Below are 23,498 nucleotides of genomic sequence, written 5' to 3' on the forward strand. Positions count from 1 at the left end.
TTATTCCGTGTGATAATATTAGATCTAGAGTATGATTACGACAATGAGTTGGTCCTGACACGTGTTGTCTATCTCCAATAGAGTTAAGAATGTCTTTAAATGCCAATCCCAATGTGTCTTTTTCATTATCGATGTGTATATTAAAATTACCAACAATTAGGACTTTATCTGCAGCCAGTACTAACTCTGATAGAAAATCAGCAAATTCTTTGATAAAGTCTGTATGGTGCCCTGGTGGCCTGTATACAGTAGCCAGCACAAATCTCAAACGTGATTATCATTTACACTAGATAGTGTTACATTACGCACCAACACTTCAAAATAATTATATTTGTTGAAACTAGAGTTTATAGATAGATAAGATATTACTATAGACTACAGCAACACCTCCCCTTTGCCTTTCAGACGAGGTTCATGTTTATCTTGCGGGGTGGACTCATTTAAAGTAATGTAATCGTTTGGTTTTAGCCAGGTTTCTGTCAAACTCAGCACATCTAGGTTATTATTTGTAATCATATCATTAACAATAAGTGCTTTTGAAGTAAGGGATTGAATATTCAGCAACCCGAGCTTTATCATTTGCTCATCTGTATTATATCTGTTTTTTATTTGTTGAACATCAATTACATTTTTACCCTAAGATGGATTTGGAAGTTTTTTGTATTTCCTAGTTCGGGGAACAGACACAGTCTCTATATGATGATATCTAGGTGACAGAGTCTCTATGTGATGGGATTTATCTGACCTGGGTGACGCGAGGCCGCTAGCAGACGGTCGGTTTAGCCAGTCTGTCTGCTTCCTGACCTGAGCCCCAGATTGTCATGTTTGAGCTCTAAGACTATGTGCCATATTACTAGAGAGGAGAGCAGCACCATCCCAGGAGGGATGAATACCATCTCTTTTCAACAGGTCAGGTCTGCCCCAAAAACTTTTCCAATTGTCTATGAACCCTATATTATTCTGCGGACACCACTTAGACAGCCAGCCATTGAGTGAGGACAGTCTACTGAGTATCTCATCACTCCGGTGAACAGGAAGGGGGCCAGAGCAAATTACAGTGCTTGACATCGTACTTGCGAGTTCACACACCTCTTTAACATTCATTTTAGTGATCTCCGACTGGCGGAGTCGAACATCATCAGTGCCGACGTGAATAATAATCTTAGAGAATTTACGATTAGCATTAGCCAGCAGTTTTAAATTTGCTTTGATGTCAGGCGCTCTGGCTCCTGGTAAACATGTGACTATGGTGGCTGGTGTCTCTATTGTCTTCAATATAAGCATTGCAGTAAATCACGGTGATTAAATCTAACGATCGCTTATCATATCACGTCAAACCGTGCAAATTATACTTTGTTCTCAAATTGTTAATGTTAACAACATCAGCATTGCGTGACTACATTTAATGCCCTTCCGATATTATCCTTGTTTTCGCATGGGCCGATTACAGTCTCTTTATTTCTGTAGCCACTCCAAAGTCTTTTGCATTTTACAACGGGTGAAACTCCAGCTGTCACTGGTGATCGTCGTTTGAACCTTTCTGGATCCGCCAACAAATTGATAAGTTTAATTATATCAAGTGCTGTGAGAAAAGGCTATAAATCTCCAGCATCCTCACACTCATAGCCGACTAGCCCAGACTCTTCTTTATGTATACAGTACAGATGTGACTTTATGTGGACAGATGTGACTTTATGTGGACAGATGTGACTTTATGTGGACAGATGTGACTTTATGAGTACAGATGTGACGGAATGACGCAAAGACATGCTCAAATTTCCCACGGAAATCCACCAGTACCACTGGAATTTAAAACATTATTACAAGCTCACCGTTTTGAATCGAGCTAAAGCAAGCAGAGAGTTTTGAACACTGGCTACTTAAGTACTTGCTCAAAAAAATATTTTGGATAATTTTTAAGAGAGAGAGAGAGAGAGAGAGAGAGAGTGAGGAGAAAGAGAGAGAGAGAGAGAGAGAGAGAGAGAGAGAGGAGAAAGAGTGAGAGAGAGAGAGGAGAAAGAGAGAGAGGAGAGAGAGAGAGAGAGAGAGAGAGAGAGAGAGAGAGAGAGGAGAAAGAGAAAGAGAGAGAGAGAGTGTCACAGTGTCTGGTTTGTGTATTCCTGGTGTCCACTAGAGGTCCTCTTCCCCACGGTGTCATCCACATTCATGAACTGCATTCCCCACAATTCCTGTCTGTCACTGAGTGATCATTGTTCCCAGCTGTTCCCTGTTTCATTGTTAGTTCTGTGTGTGTATATATACCCTGGTTGTTTCAGTGTTTGTCACGGAGTCCTTGCTTAATGTCCACCACTTCCGAAGTCTGTTACCTGTATATAACTTTTATGTTTTGGGATTGCCTTTTTGGATTTGACCTTTGCCTGGACCTAGTTGTGAGTACGGATTTTCCCTTAAATAAAACACTGCAATTGGATCCCCTGTTTCCCGTGTGTGGTATCGTGACAGAAGGACTCCGTCACAGAAGGATCCAGCGGTATGTTTTCGGGCTTCTCTTCCCCGGCCGCCGAGCGGGAGAGGAGAGATTTGTTTAGGGGAACTCGTCTGGTAGTTTTCCGTGGGACCCGTGGAGGTCGCGGAGGACTGGTGGGTCGAGGGGGAGTCCAGCACCGCTCTCCACCATGGCCCCCCTTCGACTCTGGGATGGTGGAGGATCAAGTGGTGCCACCGTCTCGCCGTCGCGGACGGAGAGGGGACAAGATGGCCGCCGCCGAGCCTGTGTCTTCGGACAAGATGGCCGCCGCCGAGCCTGTTCACGTTACATTTTCCGAGCCTGTGTCTTCGGACAAGATGGCCACCGCCAAGCCTGGGTCTTTGGACAAGATGGCCGCTGCCGAGCCGGAGCCAGTGTCTGTTCCTGAGCCGGAGCCAGTGTCTGTTCCTGAGCCGGAGCCAGTGTCTGTTCCTGAGCCTGTGTCTGTTCCTGAGCCTGTGTCTGTTCCTGAGCCTGTGTCTGTTCCTGAGCCTGTGTCTGTTCCTGAGCCTGTGTCTGTGTTTGTGTCTGTGTTTGTGTCTGTTCCTGAGCCTGTGTCTGTGTTTGTGTCTGTGTCTGTGTTTGTGTCTGTGTCTGTGTTTGTGTCTGTTTCTGAACCTGGGCCTGTGGTGCCAGTTCCAGTAGTTCCAGTGCCTGAGCCGGTGGTGCCAGTTCCAGTAGTTCCTGTGCCTGAGCCGGTGGTGCCAGTTCCAGTAGTTCCAGTGCCTGAGCCGGTGGTGCCAGTTCCAGTAGTTCCTGTGCCTGAGCCGGTGGTGCCAGTTCCAGTAGTTCCAGTGCCTGAGCCGGTGGTGCCAGTTCCAGTGCCTGAGCGGGTGGTACCAGTTCCAGTGCCAGTTCCAGTGCCTGAGCCGTTGGTGCCAGTTCCAGTTCCTGAGCCATTGGTGTCTGTTCCAGTTCCTGCGCCGTGGCCGCCCGAGGGGTCTTCACCGCCCTGGCCGCCCGAGGGGTCTTCACCGCCGTGGCCGCCCGATGGGTCGTCTTCGCCCTGGTCGCCCGAGGGGTCTTCACCGCCCTGGCCACCCGAGGGAAAGTCTCCGCCCTGGCCGCCCGAGGGGTCTTCACCGCCGTGGCCGCCCGAGGGGTCTTCACCGCCGTGGCCGCCCGAGGGGTCTTCACCGCCGTGGCCGCCCGAGGGGTTTTCTCCGCCCTGGCCGCCCGATGGACTGTTGTCTCCGCCCGAGGGAAAGTCTCCGCCCTGGCCGCCCGATGGACTGTTGTCTCCGCCCTGGCCGCCCGATGGGTTGTCTTCGCCATGGCCGCCCGAGGGGCCGTCTGCTTTGCCCTGGCCCCCGGCTAAGTCATCACCTCCTGTTTCTGTTCCCCTTCATGGACCTGGCCCCCCATCCCTCCCCCTGATCCTCCACCAGTCCACCTCCCTCCTGGACTTTTTGTTTTGTTTTGTAGTGTGTTCTTGGAGCGTCTGGTAGCCGCTCCGTAGAGGGGGGGTTATGTCACAGTGTCTGGTTTGTGTATTCCTGGTGTCCACTAGAGGTCCTCTTCCCCACGGTGTCATCCACATTCATGAACTGCATTCCCCACAATTCCTGTCTGTCACTGAGTGATCATTGTTCCCAGCTGTTCCCTGTTTCATTGTTAGTTCTGTGTGTGTATATATACCCTGGTTGTTTCAGTGTTTGTCACGGAGTCCTTGCTTAATGTCCACCACTTCCGAAGTCTGTTACCTGTATATAACTTTTATGTTTTGGGATTGCCTTTTTGGATTTGACCTTTGCCTGGACCTAGTTGTGAGTACGGATTTTCCCTTAAATAAAACACTGCAATTGGATCCCCTGTTTCCCGTGTGTGGTATCGTGACAGAGAGAGGAGAAAGAGAAAGAGAAAGAGAGAGAGAGGAGAGAGAGAGAGAGAGAGAGGAGAAAGAGAAAGAGAAAGAGAGAGAGAGAGGAGAGAGAGAGAGAGAGAGAGAGAGGAGAAAGAGAAAGAGAGAGAGAGAGAGAGAGAGAGAGAGAGAGAGAGAGAGAGTGCGTTTCCCTATTGTCCCTCAGTAATGTGTGTGTGTGTGTTAAAACACTGTGGTATTAAATGTTCACACATGTTCTAGTTTGTTACACGTTTTATTTAAATTTAAGTTAAGTTATAATTTTAAGCTTTGACAATATTGTATTATACAGTCATGCCAATAAAGCAATCTTGAATTATATATATATATATAGAGAGAGAGAGAGAGAGAGAGAGAGAGAGAGACTCCGCCCTCCGCGTCAGCGTTTAAGAATCGAAAGATCTCTCAGTTAAAAAAAAGAAGGAGGGCTGAATGAGAAAGTGAAGGATGTGGGACAGTCTCTAATGTTGGACAGGAGCCGTGTGTGAATAACCTGACTGAGCAAACACACTTCCCGCAAACACATCGCCGAACTATTAGCGTTAAAATGGGGAATCGCGTTGTTCGTGAAGATTTCGAGTGGGTTTATACAGACCAGCCTCACGCCGACCGGAGGAAAGAGATTCTGGGTGAGTCTCCATGATTCTCCGACACGAGCACGGACTGTAGAACACACTATATATCGCTATTGTACATGTTTCTCTGTTCGACGCGCTGTTTATCAGGAACTCGGAGGTTTTATAATGTAATATGATCTCCTGAAAAAGCTCAAACGAGCTATTATTGAGCTATTATTACCGAAGCGGTTATTCGTTTGATTGTCTTATTTTCTGCCCTGTGTTTACAGTGTAATTACGTTGTAATTAAAGACACGTATTTCTGAAGTGTTTGTTTAGAGATGAAATAGCTCGGGCTGACCGACCGTTATGTGAGGGCCGCTCCCAACATGCACTTCACCACTGAACTAACGTTACAGGAAATATTCACATGGCCTCTATAATATTACTTTATTATTAATATTATTTCATGTATTGTGTGATGTTTGTTGAACAATCGTATTACACTCGAGGCCGTGACAGCTAACTATAGCAATACCATTAGCCGCTAACTCTTAACTGGTTTCATAACTGTGCGAATATTGCCTAGCCCTAGTAACGTTACGCTATCGTGCGATTCTGGGATTATTTTAAAGTATTAATATGGTTTCTGTTTATTCAGTCATCAATGATGTATTATTAAGTGGTAAAACAGTGAGTTTGGTGAAGTGAGTGAGCTGCTGATGGTCACATGAGGAAAGTTAGCTAATGCTTGCGAAACGATCCGTTTCTCACTTCATTCATTATGGTGGCTCATCTATCTATCTATCTATCTATCTATCTATCTATCTATCTATCTATCTATCTATCTATCTATCTATCTATCTATCTATCTATCTATCTATCTCACATTCAAATCTCAAGCTATTAAAACTAATTCAAACTTTCTGGTCAGGCATTGTCAAGACAAACTTTTTTTTTTTTTTAACCTAGTTATGAATGTAAACGAACACGCATGATATACTGAAGGTACAGAAATCCATATGCTGTGTTAAAGCGTAAAATATGACTCGAGAGTGTGCAGTTACTCATAAACCTGCTTATGAATAAATGTGGAAAGAGCTGATATTATTCCTTCCATACAGTTTAGATGAACATTACCGTGAGTTTATGGATCACGTTTCACCTCAAGCATTCTGTGCTTAATACAAAACATCAATTCATGAATTATTCATAATGCACTCACACACACACACACACACACACACACACACACACACACACACACACACACACACACACACACACACACACACACACACACACACACACACACACCAGTCATCCGGTAAATGATTCTGTAGCTTCTTCATTATAGGGTTCAACGCCCCTAAAGGCACACCTAAAGGAAAATGTGCTCCCGTAGTGTATGATTGCAGAACAAAATTGTTTTTTTATTGAACAGTGATGGATCATCACATTTCGTAGGAAATTAAGTCATGAAAGTGGTATAAATATACGAGGTGACGCCCAACACTCGAGGTAAAAAGCATCCTGTATTAATACAAAACACTTTAACTAAAGTAATATGTTTCGCATGATAAGTTAATAATACTCGTTCAAAACAATCACTTCAGCAATGTTTGTACTATTTTCTAAGTAAAATAATAAATTTTTGTTTTAATAAATTTACCTTCATTAAAATGTTAATTTTAAAAAAGAATATCATTTAAAAAAAGAAATCATTTAAAAAAGTAAAGATTCGGAAAGATTTGAAGGAGATCCCATAATCATTTAATATGACTTTACGGAAGTACCAATAAATAGGCCTATGTTTTATTATATGATTAATATGATGGTTTCATTATGAATATGGTGATTATCTCTAAGTTGGACACCCAACGTAAAGCAACACTAAAGATGATTTTTTTTACCTTGAAATAATGTTTCCAAAATGGTTTCAGTGGTTCATCAAGTGGTAACAGGGTGAACAGCTCTTCTGCATTTGCTCTGCGACCCTCTATCTGCTATAACGGCACTGTGTAAGTCTGCCAGATCGGGTCGCGGATCTGTAGTTCGAATCAGACATAAGAAACTACAAATCTGACTTGCTTTACGGCAAGTGTTACAATAGCCATTATTTAGTTTTTCTTCGTTTCTGATGTCGTAATACATCATACTTTCATGAAATCATGCAAAAAAACTCTACCTTGTCTGTGGACATCGTTCATTCTAAAGCCGGAGCTGGATAAACAGCGAGCGAGCGACGGGAGGCTGCGTTAGGCTAAATCATTTACGACAGCGGTAATGGACAATTCCCCTTCCAACCTGTAGGAGGACCGAAGAGGAGAAGTTATTTAGTGTTGCTTTAATATATTATATTAACCATCTGAAATTTATCAATTCATCAAATGGAAAAGTCAGCCGGCTGTTCATTATCATGTTAATTATTGTGCCTTTTTACCTCAAATATCATACTTTCACATATTCACCAGTTATTGAAAAGCTGTTCATTTAATTACCTTGAACAAAACCTTGAAAATGATTAACAACACCTTTGTCTCAAAATATATTTAGTAATTTTATTGATTCTGATTTGCTATAGCCTATAATAAAAATAAAAAAAACATGTAATATTAGACCAGATTATTGCAGGTTGGACTTTGCGTTTGCTTTGCTTGAAATTGAATTTTGCAGTTTTGAAACTGAGTCGAGAATCAGGCAAATCTCCACATGTGAAGTGAAACGAGGATGTTTTGCACCATCTAGGGGTTTAAAGGGGAATAACATCAAACGTGCCTATTATCCCAGGGCACCTTTAGCCCCGTTGTACCCTATTCATGCTTCTATTGCACATGGATTCTGGCACATGCAGACACCAGTTATGACTGAAGAATAAACATGCATCATTAAACTTTACGTATAACTGTAATTTTAAGTGAAACCCACTGGACTGATTATTTCTCCTGGTCATTGGTGGCTTGATGCTAATGTAGATGCACAGTACTGTTCAAACAACACTTCATCGGCTCAAATGTTGAGCAAACGTTGGGGAAGTGTCTTCCAGTATGCAAACCTGTGCTGACATGTAGCTTGTGTTCTTGCTAACACTGAAGCATCCAGACGTGTCTAAGACTGTCGGCTCCTCTGCCGTACTGCTTGATTTCATTACATAAACCCTGGAATAGCCTTGAAAGTGGAGCTCTTGCTTCAAATGCCTTGGATGAAAAGTGCACACATTTCAACTCTACTATGTGGTTTGCATTGGGTTTTCTTGGGAGTTTTAGGCAAATGACTTCGGCTTCAGGTTTGACTGTATAGCCTAAAGCACACGAACAAGGAGGGGCCGATCAGAGACACATGAGCCAATGTTCCAGATCCTGATGGTGTCGAGTTGCATTGTCATGGAAATAGACATCATTTGAATGAACTCATCTTCCATATCACACTGTTTCAGTTTAACAATTTGTTGTCTTTTTTTTTTTTGGCAGCTAAATACCCAGAGATTAAGTCTCTAATGGGACCTGATCACAGACTGAAATGGATAGTCTGTACGATGGTCGCCGTCCAGTTTTTGGCCTTCTACTTGGTGAAGGACCTGTCCTGGAAATGGGTCTTTTTCTGGACATATGCATTTGGGAGTTGCATAAACCATTCAATGACGTTAGCGATTCACGAGATCTCTCACAACACCGCTTTCGGGAACATCCGCGCCAAGTGGAACCGCTGGTTCGCCATTTTTGCCAATCTGCCCATTGGCTTGCCTTACTCGGCCTCGTTTAAGCGCTACCACCTGGACCACCATCGATATTTGGGTGGAGATGGTGTGGACGTTGACATTCCCACTGACTTCGAGGGCTGGTTCTTTTGCACACGTTTGCGTAAGCTCATCTGGATAATGTTCCAGCCGCTGTTTTACGCCGTTCGTCCCCTTTACATCAACCCCAAACCCATCAGTCACCTAGAGGTCATGAACACGGCCATACAGCTCGCGTTCAACGCTCTCCTCTATTGGTTCTGGGGTGCCAAGCCCTTGGTCTATATGATGATGGGCTCTTTGTTGGGAATGGGTCTCCATCCCATCTCAGGACACTTCATTGCAGAGCATTACATGTTCCTCAAAGGCCACGAGACCTACTCTTACTACGGATCCCTCAACCTGCTGACGTTCAACGTCGGGTACCACAACGAGCACCATGACTTCCCGAGCATCCCCGGACGCCGACTACCGATGGTAAGATGACTTATTTTGCTTCATGTTTACTAGGGGTGTCATAATATATCACAGTACACAAATGCACCAATATGTATCGTGGATTGTTCACCCAAAATTAACATTTCTGTGTGAGAACAAATTCAAGTTTTCAGAGTTTTAGTGTCAGTACTACATTAAACTACTATAATGTTGAATATAATGTATAATAATGCAATGGGGGAATATTTGTGGGTCCTGATAATGCCAAATGTCTGATGTTACCAGTAAAAAGTGTCCTACATTATTTTAAATATATCTAGTCAGTGACAGAGATCAAGTTCAACTAAAATAATTCAGTATTTTCATCTTCAGAATCATGAATATTGTTATTCTGGTGTCTCTATTGTCCTGTGCTTTGGGTTTCAGCTCCAAGTCTATTCATTTACACACACAATGTTATATAAAATTTAGCATTTTAATCAACAGCACATTTTTTGTTGACCTTTTACCAAATGTCTTGAGGTGATGATAGACAGGGCAACTTTTTGAGCAATGTTGCCGTCAGCGGGCAGCCAAATGAGTCACGCGGCCCACAACCGATCTAAAGTATCCAGATAGAAATGTATTGCCCATTTTAAATGGGAAAGAACCCAAGCAACAATCGCTCAGCAAGATTGCCCAGCAACATTGCCCTGTGTATCATCACCTTTGGAGTATCGCAATAATACTGTATCGTGAGTCCAGTATCGTGAAATGTATCGAATCGTGACATGAGGGTCTCGTTACTCCCCTAATACAAAGCCAAATCAGTCCATATCAATAGTTAAATAATTTTCTCATTAAATAAACTTAAATAAATTTCCCCTTGTTTGAGATTTTAGACTTTTTCTAAAATGTAATGGTAGCTATGTATTTATTAAGCATGAAGACCCATTTATACTATGTGACAAAAATATAAACACTATACTATAAGTATATAGGCCTGTGTTCAGGCCTCTGTGTTTGTGCCTCCATTATAGTATATTATTATTTTCAATTAAACAAGAAAACTGTGGCACACTTTGGCTAACAGTGAAGTACAGAGCTGTCTATAACTTTGTATCCAAAATTAAATATAGTCTATATTACAACAAAAATAAATGATCAAAATGTCAAAAAACAATGAAACAATTAAAAAAAACAATCAGTTTATTTCATAGTTTTAAATACGCCCTAAAGAACATTGACTTGAAAACTTGCAGTTGTTTTTGCAATCACTTAAAGGGCCCTATTATGCTATTTTAAAGTTTCCTAATGTTGCTGTGGAGTCTCCTACAACAGGTTTACATGCATCAAAGGTCAAAAAACTGTTTCATTTTCTCATAATATACATTTGCATATCACCGCATTTTCAATGATTCTCAAACGACTCGTCAGATGAATCAATCTCTCTAAATCCCGCCTTTCCGTGAGCTACTCTGCTCTGATTGGCCAGACAGCTCAGTCTGTTGTGATTGGTTTACCGCGTACAGCGCGCACGTTGAAAACAAAAACTCCCATTGCCATAACAACGTCAGCTCTGTGTGTCCTGAGGCTTCCTACACCGTAAACTAAACACAGTAATGACCAATGAGGTCGAGTTGACCATATCAATGCGAAGGCGAGTCTGATGATGAAACACTGGAATAACTAGTTCCCAAACCATATCGCAAGCACGACTCGAGCAGGACTCAGTGTTTCTCAGTGATACGCTACTCAGTTTGAGGGACATTATGAGATGTTGCAACTGTAATTCCTCACCATCAGCATTAACAAGTGCATGTCCATCAACAAACCAATTATTTTACTTGTACTAATTTATTTACCGAATATTTTTCTAATATATTGCGGTGAACACGTGGAAACTGCATCAATAACAGTGCATGTACGCAATGTATACATTAGCCGAGCTCTAGCGTGAATGATGAATGACTGATGTAACATAAACATTGGTAAAACAAATCTTGCTCCATGCTTAATCTTTCCTCAAAGTAGTGAGAACGACAGACAATCTGCATTCGACTCAGTTTTAGGTAATCGTGGTCCACAGCTGATTAGCATAGGTATTTCAGTAAGACAGTGATAATGTGAGTTAGCCAGTTAGCAGGAGACCTACACTATATAAAACTCAAAACTAAGTATTTTGAACACCATCTTTCAAGAGCAAGCGGTTTGTGAATCCTGCATTGAACTCTGAGATTTGAGAAGCAGTTATCAGTGAAATAAGGGGAACACAGCAGAAGTTTAGGATTATACTGCTGTGATATCAGTAAAGATTAACTTTAACCACTGATTCTTCACATGGCTTTACAGTCACATTATAGAGCACATCGTCTCCTGGACATGATGCTCTCCAGCATCCACAGGAACCAGCTGCTGTCTCTGCGTGCGCAATATGCTAATGTTTCGTCTTGGCGTCACGACGAAACGGCTTATGACTCGTTGAAAAACAATTCTTTCATTGACTCAGAGTCGACTCTTACGTTTGAAAGACAATAACTTTATATACAGTGCACTTTCAGATTTAAAACTTTGCAGGATGTTTTCATTCACTTAGAGCTGTGTTTAGCTTAACTCTTTTTTATTTTATTGGTGTTTTACCAATCACAGAGATAATAAAAGAAAGACAAAAACAGTGTTTCGTTACATTGACCAAAAAAATACAGATGAAATTAATCAGAGTTACGGTTAGGGTTCTTACTCTCTGATTCAACAAAAAGGAGAAAAGAAAAGAAAAAAGAGAAGGATTATAAATGCTTGCTTCAAAACATACTAGTATATTACACAATAATACAAGTTAAAAAAATATGAATGTAGTATGCATGAACAGTATGGTATCAATATAAATAAAATACAGCAAAAACTGTAAATATTACTAAGGAAAACAACAATAACAACAAAAAAACACAAAAAAGAACAAACTTTACACCTTTTTTTTTATGTACTCTGTTTCTTAAACAAACAGGGACGAGAGAGAGGACAAAAACAGCTCGGGTCAAAAGCAAAGCAGTGGTTTCGTAAATGGTTATATATAGGAAAATGATTATTTTTTAAAGTGCAAAAGAAAAGGTTGCCAAATCATATGAAATTGTTCTGTTCTGCCAATCATTGTAAATCAAATTTTTTCTATTTGAATAAACTGCAACCTTGTGCATCCAATGAAAGTAGCGGGGTGGAAAAGGAATTTTCCAGTTCCACTTAGAGCTGTGTTACACACTACATGAAAGGTCATTTTCAAAAATCCATAATATGGCCCCTTTAAAGTTGAGTTTGTAAATACTAAACCCCAAACCAAACAGTATGGAGCTAAAGCAAACACTGGATCTGGAGTCATCTGGTGTTTCAGTGAGCTCGAGGAGGAAGGCCTGCCGTCTCGTCTTTAAACGGGACGTTACTGTGTTCAGCCTATCAAATACAAATATTACTTAAAGATGAAGGGATGAATGGTAGGATACTTCCTCCTTAAAGGGTTTGTTCACCCAAGTAGGAACATTTCTGTCATTAATTACTCGCCCTCATGTCAATCCAGACCCGTAAGACTTTCAATCATCTTCGCAACACAAATTAAGATACTTTTTATGAAATATGAGAGATTTCTGTCCCTCCATTGACAGATAATTAAAGTCCCCCTGTGGTGAAAATCCAGCGTTTAATGTTGTTTATGTGTGTATGTGGTGTTTTTAATCTGCTTTAAGACAAACCATGTGTAAGTTCATAAGTTGACAGCATTGCTGAGTATTTCCTCCTTAAAACTGCAGTGAACCAAAGACAGTCTCAAACACACGCTTTGAAATCGCTGGTGTTTCTGACGTCACAAACTACCTTGTAACCAATCAGCAACGAGACTGTCTGAACATTTGAGTGATTCCTTGGTAAACTAGTGATGTTGTACTTTAGCCCGATTCAGTTTATCATTGGAGGAATTTATATGATTCTTATCTGTAATTGTAATAGACAAGGATCACCAAACGGCTTCATAGTCTAAAGGACTATTCTAGTCAAGAGTGAAAGATTAACTGGCTAAAGACATGCTTACAATGCAGTTAATCGTTCACATCAGGACATCAGCTACTGTCCGCGTGTCATCAGATGATGGTGAACCACAGCCAATGAAACTGACGGAAGCATTTCTCTGAGAGTATTTGACAGGAAATGTCACAGGAAATGTCCTTTGGTGTGACACATTGGCCCGTCACACCATAGGACACAGATGTCACACCATAGGACAAGACCTCCTTAAGAAGCTATTACAGAAAATAGATGAAGTTTCAACAAAAAACAAAAGTCCTCCTTTATAATTGTTACAATAAACACTATATATTCTGACTCTCTTTATGTAATGACTATCTTTGTCCTTTGGTGTGACGTTTTGTCCTATGGTGTGACAAACATAAAACAACAGAAAAATATACTTATTTTAAAATATCTTTTAAAAAAAGAGTGAAGTTTGGCATTAGGGGAGTTACAATAATATCTCCTCTTAGATTGGTACAATTTCAAACAGTTTTGTAAGGTTGGTGCAAAAGTTTTATTGACATTCGTAGGGGAAAGTTTATCAAGTTCATCTATTCATGGTGAAAATGATTCTAATTAGTACTTTCATGTAAAATAAACTGTGTAAACTGCCTCCGGTGTTCTGTCTAAGACGGTGTTTCCCGTTGTTTCCTTCAGGTGAAGAAGATTGCGAACGAGTACTACAAAGATCTCCCTTGTTACACGTCGTGGGTGAAAGTGCTTTATGACTTCATCATGGACGATAAACTGAGTCCGTACTCCCGTGTGAAGAGGCGACTGACCGGAGATATCAAGCAAGAGTGATGAGTTACCCGAGAGTTAACCAGTTCCTGACCGCAGACTGTCTCACCTTCTCCCGCTCGAGAGTCGAGAAGCTTGTAGAAACGTCTCGCCTACTTCGGTTTTTAGCAAGTGTGTTGAAGAATTTTTAATTGTGAACCAAAACTTCTATTGCACATGGTCTGAAGATTCACTCTTTTATTATTAGTTTAGTGGAATTTTCCTTTTTTACATTTCAATGCTAATGTTTCTAATTCCTGCGTGGCAGATTTTAAACATTGTGAGATTAAATAGGTCAGCAGTTCATGTAGCTTTACCTGGTGAGTCAGTGTTCTTCTGCTTATCTGTCTGCTCTCCGGTCATATTTAATGAGTAACGCAGAGCTCAGCAATAGAATGTGTTCTTGTTGTTATGAAAATGCATCATATTACAGTCTTTAGATCTGCACCATCAGATTATGTCCAGTTCCTGTAATACTGAGAGCCATTATTATTACTCATCTCTTATTAATAGATAACGCCAATGCCAGGCGTTGTGGTGTTCAGGCCTGTGTGTTCATATTATTTCAATTAAACAAGAAGACTGTGGCACACTTTGGCTAACAGTGAAGTACAGAGCTGTCTGTAAACATTTATATGTTTTATATATATCAAATGAACTAAAAAGCCTTAATAAATTTTAGCTGGTGTCTAATGATTGTTATTATTGTTCATCTAATATATACGCACACACACACACACACACATACAGTAGTTTGAAACATTACTATTTTGAATGTTTTTGAAAGATGTATCTTATGCTCAACAAGCCTGCATTTATTTGATAAAAAATTCAGAAAGAAAATGAAATATTACAATTTAAAATAATGGTTTTCTATTTTAATATATATAGTGTAATCTATTCCTGTGATCAAAGCTGAATTTTCAGTGTCACATGATCCTTCAGAAATCATTCTAATATGATCATTTATTATCAATGTTGGAAACAGTTGTGCTGCTTAAAATTTTTTGGGAACGGATGATCATTTTTTCAGGATTAATTGATGAATAAAAAGTACAGCATTTATTCAAAATTTAAATATTTATAACAGTATAAATCTTTACTATCACTATTTATCAATTTAACACATCCTTGCTGAATAAAAGTACTTAAAAAAATAGTAATTGTCTTTTTAAAATCTTTTAAATGGTAATGTGTATTACACCGCAGTAATGACTTCCTGCACTTCCAGTTCCATCGTTCTGAATGCCTGAAATAAGGTCTGTGGTGAGACAAAGCACAAAGTATTTTCACATTTTATTCTACTGGATAAAATACATGAATAAAAATCCCTTGTGATAAAAAAAAAAGAAGTTTTCTTTACTTGTGAAAGGTGGTTGATAACAAGTGGCTAAATGGGACTATAGAGGTAGTCAGGGACATTAAACATCATTAGTCGATCAGGTAACCTCGTCTAGGTAGTCCACTCCTACAGCCATGTTGCTCTTGCAAACTATTCTCTCTCAAACCGTCAAAAAAAATAAAATGAATAAAACACTGGCTAATTAACTTTTTAATAATGAAAAAATAGCTAATTAGTTAATTAACACTAATAAACTAATTAGTTAATTAACACTGACTAATTAGGCTTTTATACACATAAACATTGCCCAACAAACATACATAGAGCTCATCAAACATGGTAAACAGGAGCTCAACCATACTTGTTTGAAGCGTGAGAACAAACCCTCACTGGTTCTTGTAGAAGCTCAAACGTGCTGCGTAACACGAGAATGAACCTCATTGGCTCTTGTAGAAGCTCAAACGTGCTGCGTAACATGAGAATGAACCTCACTGGTTCTTGTAGAAGCTCAAACGTGCTGCGTAACATGAGAATGAACCTCATTGGTTCTTGCTGAAGTTCAAACGTGCTGCGTAACACATGAGAATTAACCTCATTGGTTCTTGCTGAAGCTCAAACGTGCTGCGTAACACGAGAATGAACCTCATTGGTTCTTGCAGAAGCTCAAACGTACTGCGTAACACGAGAATGAACCTCATTTGTTCTTGCTGATGCTCAAACGTGCTGCGTAACACGAGAATGAACCTCACTGGTTCTTGTAGAAGCTCAAAAGTGCTGCGTAACACGAGAATGAACCTCACTGGTTCTTGTAGAAGCTCAAACGTGCTGCGTAACACGAGAATGAACCTCACTGGTTCTTGTAGAAGCTCAAACGTGCTGCGTAACACGAGAATGAACCTCACTGGTTCTTGTAGAAGCTCAAACGTGCTGCGTAACACGAGAATGAACCTCACTGGTTCTTGTAGAAGCTCAAACGTGCTGCGTAACACGAGAATGAACCTCATTGGTTCTTGTAGAAGCTCAAACGTGCTGCGTAACACGAGAATTAACCTCACTGGTTCTTGTAGAAGCTCAAACGTGCTGCGTAACACGAGAATGAACCTCATTGGTTCTTGTAGAAGCTCAAACGTGCTGCGTAACACGAGAATTAACCTCACTGGTTCTTGTAGAAGCTCAAACGTGCTGCGTAACACGAGAATTAACCTCACTGGTTCTTGTAGAAGCTCAAACGTGCTGCGTAACACGAGAATGAACCTCATTGGTTCTTGTAGAAGCTCAAACGTGCTGCGTAACACGAGAATTAACCTCACTGGTTCTTGTAGAAGCTCAAACGTGCTGCGTAACACGAGAATGAACCTCATTGGTTCTTGTAGAAGCTCAAACGTGCTGCGTAACACGAGAATTAACCTCACTGGTTTTTGTAGAAGCTCAAACGTGCTGCGTAACACGAGAATTAACCTCACTGGTTCTTGTAGAAGCTCAAACGTGCTGCGTAACACGAGAATGAACCTCATTGGTTCTTGTAGAAGCTCAAACGTGCTGCGTAACACGAGAATTAACCTCACTGGTTCTTGTAGAAGCTCAAACGTGCTGCGTAACACGAGAATTAACCTCACTGGTTCTTGTAGAAGCTCAAACGTGCTGCGCAACACGAGAATTAACCTCACTGGTTCTTGTAGAAGCTCAAACGTGCTGCGTAACATGAGAATGAACCTCACTGGATCTTGTAGAAGCTCAAACGAGCTGCGTAACACGAGAATGAACCTCATTGGTTCTTGTAGAAGCTCAATTGGCTGCGTAACACGAGAATTAACCTCACTGGTTCTTGTAGAAGCTCAAACGAGCTGCGTAACACGAGAATGAACCTCATTGGTTCTTGCCTCATTGAAAGGCCTCATTATGCTTCTGCGTCAACTCCACGGCGTAGCTACGCCGTCACTCCAACGGCGTCGTGACCGTTTTATGGTTCTGCGTCGGGTTGCGTTGCATCGCGGTGCATTTCACCGCCAGAACGCTAGGGGGGTGGTGTGGTTCGCGAATCTCTTTCCTAGTTTGTTTTGGTTCCATGCGCCGGTTCCGCTTTTTCATTTCCGACAATGGCGAGCGAAAGAGAGAGAGTGTTGTTGCAGCTGGAGCTAATCAACGTTGAACAACAAATGATTTTATTGCAAATGTTTAATCGTAGAAGAAAAAGAAGACGTCAGCGAAGGTGGTCTGTACGACCAGTGCACGAAGACAGGGGAAGGATTGGCGAATTTGTTACGGTTGTTCGACCGCTGAGGGACTTGGACGAAGAAATGCACTTTAAGTATTTTCGGATGTCGAAAGGTCGATTTGACGATCTTGTTCATCGTTTAAAGCCGTTAATACAGCATCAGACTACACACAGTATGCCTATTGACCTCGCTCAGAGACTGGCAGTGACTTTAAAGATTTTATCTTCGGGTGCAAACCAACAGATCACCGGGTTGGGCTACAAAATGGGTGCGACCACGGTGTCCCGCATAGTATCGGAGGTCTGCAAAGCGCTGTGGACTGCGCTGCAGCCCGAATTTTTGCCCTGCCCTTCAACCAGCCAGTGGGAAGCTATTGCTTCAGATTTCTGGCGACTTTGGAACTTCCCAAACTGCGTTGGAAGCCTCGACGGGAAACATGTTAACGTCAAGGCACCACCAAACGCAGGGAGTGACTATTTTAATTACAAGGGGAATCACTCCATTGTTCTCATGGCAACCTGTGATGCCAGGTATCGGTTCACGATGGTGGACGTGGGAGGATATGGACGGGAAAGCGATGGTGGCGTTTTCAAAGCGAGTAGATTTGGGTCGATGCTGCTGGACCACCAGTTGAATCTGCCCCAACCAGCTGAACTGCCTGGGACCAGAGTCCAAATCCCTCACGTTATCGTTGCTGATGCTGCCTTCCCCCTACACTGCAATCTCATGCGTCCCTTTCCAGGTATGTAAATGAAATTAAAACATAGTAGGCCTACATTGTGTCTTCATAACGTGTTTGTTATGCCTATGATTGTGGTACAGTGATTAATACTGTGTTTTCTGAAACAGGGGGGAACATGACGAGGGACAAGGAAATCTACAATTACCGCCACTCCAGAGCAAGGCGGGTGATTGAAAATGCCTTTGGCATCATGGCTGCACGGTGGAGAATTCTGGGAAGATCAATTGAGTTCCATCCAGACAAAGCTGTGAGTGTCGTTAAAGCGTGTGTTGTCCTGCACAACTACCTCACCTACACAGACGAAGTGAACAGCCCAGAGAGCCGATATGTACCACCACATTTTACAGACTGTGACTCTGAAGGGACTGTGCAGCCTGGAGAGTGGCGAAGAATGGTGGCAGACGACACAAACTTTGTCCCCATAGAACCGACACCGATGTCCAAGGCCCGTTCCACCCGAGCTGCCATAGCTGTTCGGAATGACTTGAAGGCTTTTTTTCAGTCTCCACATGGAACTGTGCCATGGCAGGATAATGTAGTGTCCCGTGGCAGACTTGGTTAATTACTTGATATCCATGATGTACCCGTGAACATTGTATTGTAAATAAACAACAAACTTTTTTTCAAAACAAACATTGATTTGATTGATTGAAGTTTATTTCTAGCAACAACAAAAAAAAAAGAAAAGAATATATATAAATATATACATATACACTACCGGTCAAAAGTTTTAGATCGGTAAGATTTTTAATGTTTTTAAAAGAAGTCTCTTCTGCTCACCAAGGCTGTGTTTATTTGATTAAAAATACAAAGCAAAAACAGTATTATTGTGAAATATTATTACAATTTAAAACAGCTGTTTTCTATGTGAATATACAGTAAAGTGTAATTTATTCCTGTGATCAAAACTGAATTTTCAGAATCATTACTCCAGTCTTCAGTGTCACATGATCCTTCACAAATCATTCTAATATGATGAGTCGATGCTCAAAAAATATTCATTACTATTTTCAATGTTGAAAACAGTTGTACAATTTTTTTTTTCAAAATTCTTTGATGAATAGGAAGTTCAAAAGAACAGAATTTTTTTAAAATAGAATATTTTCTAACATTATAAATGTCTTTACTGTAACTTTTGATCAGTTTAACTCATCCTTCATGAATAAAAGTATTGATTTAATTTATCATGAAATAGAAATGTAAATAACTGTTTTCAACATTGATAATAATCATAAATGTTTCTTGAGCATCAAATCATCATATTAGAGTGATTTCTGAAGGATCATGTGACACTGAAGACTGGAGTAATGATGCTGAAAATTCAGCTTTGATCACAGGAATAAATTACACTTTAAAATATATTAAAATAGAAAACAGTCATTTTAAATTGTCATAAAATATGTTTTGTTTTATTGTTTTTTATATACTAAACACAGCCTTGGTGAGCAGAAGAGACTTCTTTTAAAAACATTAAAAATCTTACCGATCTAAAACTTTTGACCAGTAGTGTATAACACAATAAAAAAAATAAAAAAAACAGTTTATCACCCATATACATATGCATATATTTTTGTGGGCTTTATACAAGAATTGAGCAGTATAAAAATGTTTAGAGGGTATGTAGTGAACTTTTATAATTATTGCCACACATTTCTATACAATGAGTATATTATATTCCAAGACATTTCACTTTATTAATTATAGAAATACTTTTAGATACTTTACCTTGTATGTATCTGATGTGTAGTTTCCAGCTTAAAGGGATACTCCACTTTAAAATGAAGATATTTAGAAGAATATCAGTAACCAGACAGTTTCTGGTCTCATTGACTTCCATATTATATTTTTTCCTACTATGGAAGTCAATGGGACCCAAACACTGTCTGGTTACTGACATTCTTCTAAATATCTTCCTTTCTGTTCAGCAGAAGAAAGAAATTCATACAGGTTTGAAACAACATGAGGGTGAGTATATGATGACAGAATTTTCACTTTAAAGTGGAGTATCCCTTTAATTTACTATCAATAGTTATTCCCAAAAATTTAACTTCTGACACTATTTCTAATGCAACACCATCAATACTTAATAATATTTCTGCGTTTTCTTTATAATTACCAAACATCATTACCTTCGTTTTATTTAAATTCAAAGATAATTTATTAATATCCATCCATATATTTAGTTTTACTAATTCTTTATTTACTGTCTTTATAAGTGTATTATAATTATCAGTATGAGGGTGCAAATGTTCAGTCTCATACAACATCTTGTGAACACTTGAGGCTTTAAAGGTAACCATGACCATTGTATTGTAAATAAACAAACTTTTTTTCAAAACAAAACGTTGATTTATTAATGTGCAATGAGTAATAAAAGTAGAACAAAGGGCAAAGGTTTAAGTACAATAAAAAAAAATATATAAGAGTAATAGGCACAAGAAATATAAATATAAAACACAATATAAGTTAACTGTAATATAAAACATCATCTAAGAAAATGAACTATTTACAAATATTTATAAAAGTGCACTGAATCAGTGTGTGAACACCCCAGACGAGGATGCAAATGTTCAGTCAAATGTTCAGTCTCTGCTCTCATACAACATCTTGTGAACATTAAACATAACATCAGCCCTGCGGCCCTCTGGCACTCTTCGCAGCAGATCAGCCACTGTCTGGCCAAATCGGCTACACTCGTCGCTGGTGTCCTGCACCAGCTTTTCTTGAAGGTCCATGCGGCGTTCGTCCAGCTGCGTCATCTGCTTTATTAGCCAGTCATCCTGGTTCCTCTTCCGTTTAGACCCCACTCTGGACACAGGTGACTCGGCAAGGATTGAAGATGGTGGGCTACACACAGCAGGCACAGGTGGTGGTTGAGTAGACAAAGAGAATGCCCGTACAGGTGAGGTTGGTGGCTGGGGGGACACAGAGGATGACTCAGATGAAGAAGTGGATGGCATGGAGTCGGAATCAGAAGATGGTGAGGTCTGCCCTTGTTAAAGACAGAGCAGATTAGATTAGATTCAACTTTGTCATTGTGCATACAGGTACAAAGACAACGATGACTGGTTGGTTGGTCTTTGTCTGTGCAGGTAATTACAGTGTTGTCTATGCAGTCTGATTGTCTATGCAGTCTGGTATAAGATATGGAATTAGCAGCGCATGAAACCAGCAAAGCAAAACAATATTTTCAGCATGTTATGTTACATTTTGTTTGCACAGACGTTACAGACGATACATGACGACATGCATTAGGACAACCTGATAGCATTGTTAGCTAGCTAGCTTAGTAGCACACACAAGAAGAGGTACAACAACGAACTTATATTTACCTTAGTTTCGAAATTCGACTCGGTTTCTCGATGCTTGACATGGGGTGCCAGCCAGGACAGAAAATGGTAAAATGCAGGCACCTTTTTGCCGCCTGGATCACCGCTTCTTGGCGCCAGCTTTTTGCGGTGACGAACAAATTTGTCACGCAGGTTTTTCCACCGCTTCATGCAGTCGGTGACGTCCAAGCCAACATTTTGGGCAATCTATTTCCATGAGTTGTTTGCCATCTGGCAGTCTTTGTAGTGCGCTGAAGAGGAATTGTACAGGTGGTCATACTTTCGTACTTCCTCGATCAAACGTTCCTCAACTTGATCCATCGTTGAAACAGTGCAGCGGTCCAGATGGTCACTTTAAAAATGGCGGTATAGCGGGAGGGGGAAACCGGAAAAGCTACACTCCGGAAATGATGTAAAATCTGACCAATCACAGCCCCTGCGGTCTGCGTCACCGCGACGCGTAGTTACAATTTTTTGGAGGTGCACGTCGAGCTACGGCGGAGGGGTCGCGTCGAGGTTCGCGTCGATGCAGAGGGGTCCGCGGGGGTACGCCGTCGATTCGACGCAGAAGCATAAAACAGGCTTAACACGAGAATGAACCTCATTGGTTCTTGTAGAAGCTCAAACGTGCTGCGTAACACGAGAATTAACCTCACTGGTTCTTGTAGAAGCTCAAACGTGCTGCGTAACACGAGAATGAACCTCACTGGTTCTTGTAGAAGCTCAAACGTGCTGCGTAACACGAGAATGAACCTCACTGGTTCTTGTAGAAGCTCAAACGTGCTGCGTAACATGAGAATGAACCTCACTGGATCTTGTAGAAGCTCAAACGTGCTGCGTAACACGAGACTGAACCTCATTGGCTCTTGTAGAAGCTCAATTGGCTGCGTAACACGAGAATGAGCCTCACTGGTTCTTGTAGAAGCTCAAACGTGCTGCGTAACACGAGAATTAACCTCACTGGTTCTTGTAGAAGCTCAAACGAGCTGCGTAACACGAGAATGAACCTCATTGGTTCTTGCTGAAGCTCAAACGTGCTGCGTAACACGAGAATGAACCTCATTGGTTCTTGCAGAAGCTCAAAAGTGCTGCGTAACACGAGAATGAACCTCATTGGCTCTTGCTGAAGCTCAAACGTGCTGCGTAACACGAGAATGAACCTCATTGGTTCTTGCTGAAGCTCAAACGTGCTGCGTAACACGAGAATGAACCTCATTGGCTCTTGCTGAAGCTCAAACGTGCTGCGTAACACGATAATGAACCTCACTGGTTCTTGTAGAAGCTCAAACGTGCTGCGTAACACGAGAATTAACCTCACTGGTTCTTGTAGAAGCTCAAACGTGCTGCGTAACATGAGAATGAACCTCACTGGATCTTGTAGAAGCTCAAACGTGCTGCGTAACACGAGACTGAACCTCATTGGCTCTTGTAGAAGCTCAATTGGCTGCGTAACACGAGAATGAGCCTCACTGGTTCTTGTAGAAGCTCAAACGTGCTGCGTAACACGAGAATTAACCTCACTGGTTCTTGTAGAAGCTCAAACGAGCTGCGTAACACGAGAATGAACCTCATTGTTTCTTGCAGAAGCTCAAAAGTGCTGCGTAACACGAGAATGAACCTCATTGGCTCTTGCTGAAGCTCAAACGTGCTGCGTAACACGATAATGAACCTCACTGGTTCTTGTAGAAGCTCAAACGTGCTGTGTAACACGGGAATGAACCTCATTGGCTCTTGCTGAAGCTCAAACGTGCTGCGTAACATGAGAATGAACCTCATTGGTTCTTGTAGAAGCTCAAACGTGCTGCGTAACACGAGAATGAACCTCATTGGTTCTTGTAGAAGCTCAAACGTGCTGCGTAACACGAGAATGAACCTCACTGGTTCTTGTAGAAGCTCAAACGTGCTGCGTAACACGAGAATGAACCTCATTGGCTCTTGCTGAAGCTCAAACGTGCTGCGTAACACGAGAATGAACCT

General features: G+C 41.1%; 3 protein-coding genes across 3 annotated transcripts; all 3 read left to right on the forward strand.

Annotated features, from left to right (window-relative positions):
- Positions 1–2,224: 2,224 nt before the first annotated feature.
- On the forward strand, positions 2,225–3,936 carry LOC309486881 (uncharacterized protein; the record flags this gene model as incomplete). Its single annotated transcript, XM_082154348.1, has 2 exons — positions 2,225–2,766; positions 2,839–3,936. Exons 1-2 carry the CDS (start codon positions 2,494–2,496, stop codon positions 3,934–3,936), a joined length of 1,371 nt encoding a protein of 456 aa, XP_082010474.1. The 5' UTR covers positions 2,225–2,493.
- Positions 3,937–4,752: 816 nt separating this feature from the next.
- degs1 (delta(4)-desaturase, sphingolipid 1) lies at positions 4,753–14,585 on the forward strand. The gene is made up of 3 exons (XM_082153785.1): positions 4,753–4,978; positions 8,377–9,119; positions 13,770–14,585. The coding sequence occupies exons 1-3, from the start codon at positions 4,897–4,899 to the stop codon at positions 13,914–13,916; spliced, it is 972 nt and encodes a 323-aa protein (XP_082009911.1). The 5' UTR covers positions 4,753–4,896; the 3' UTR covers positions 13,917–14,585.
- Positions 14,586–16,901: 2,316 nt separating this feature from the next.
- On the forward strand, positions 16,902–19,194 carry LOC309487300 (putative nuclease HARBI1). The gene is made up of 2 exons (XM_082154913.1): positions 16,902–18,192; positions 18,300–19,194. The coding sequence occupies exons 1-2, from the start codon at positions 17,331–17,333 to the stop codon at positions 18,752–18,754; spliced, it is 1,317 nt and encodes a 438-aa protein (XP_082011039.1). The 5' UTR covers positions 16,902–17,330; the 3' UTR covers positions 18,755–19,194.
- The last annotated feature ends 4,304 nt before the right edge of the window (positions 19,195–23,498 follow it).

This window comes from Leuciscus leuciscus (genome assembly GCF_965113295.1).
Source record: "Leuciscus leuciscus genome assembly, chromosome: 22".
Lineage (NCBI taxonomy): Eukaryota > Metazoa > Chordata > Actinopteri > Cypriniformes > Leuciscidae > Leuciscus > Leuciscus leuciscus.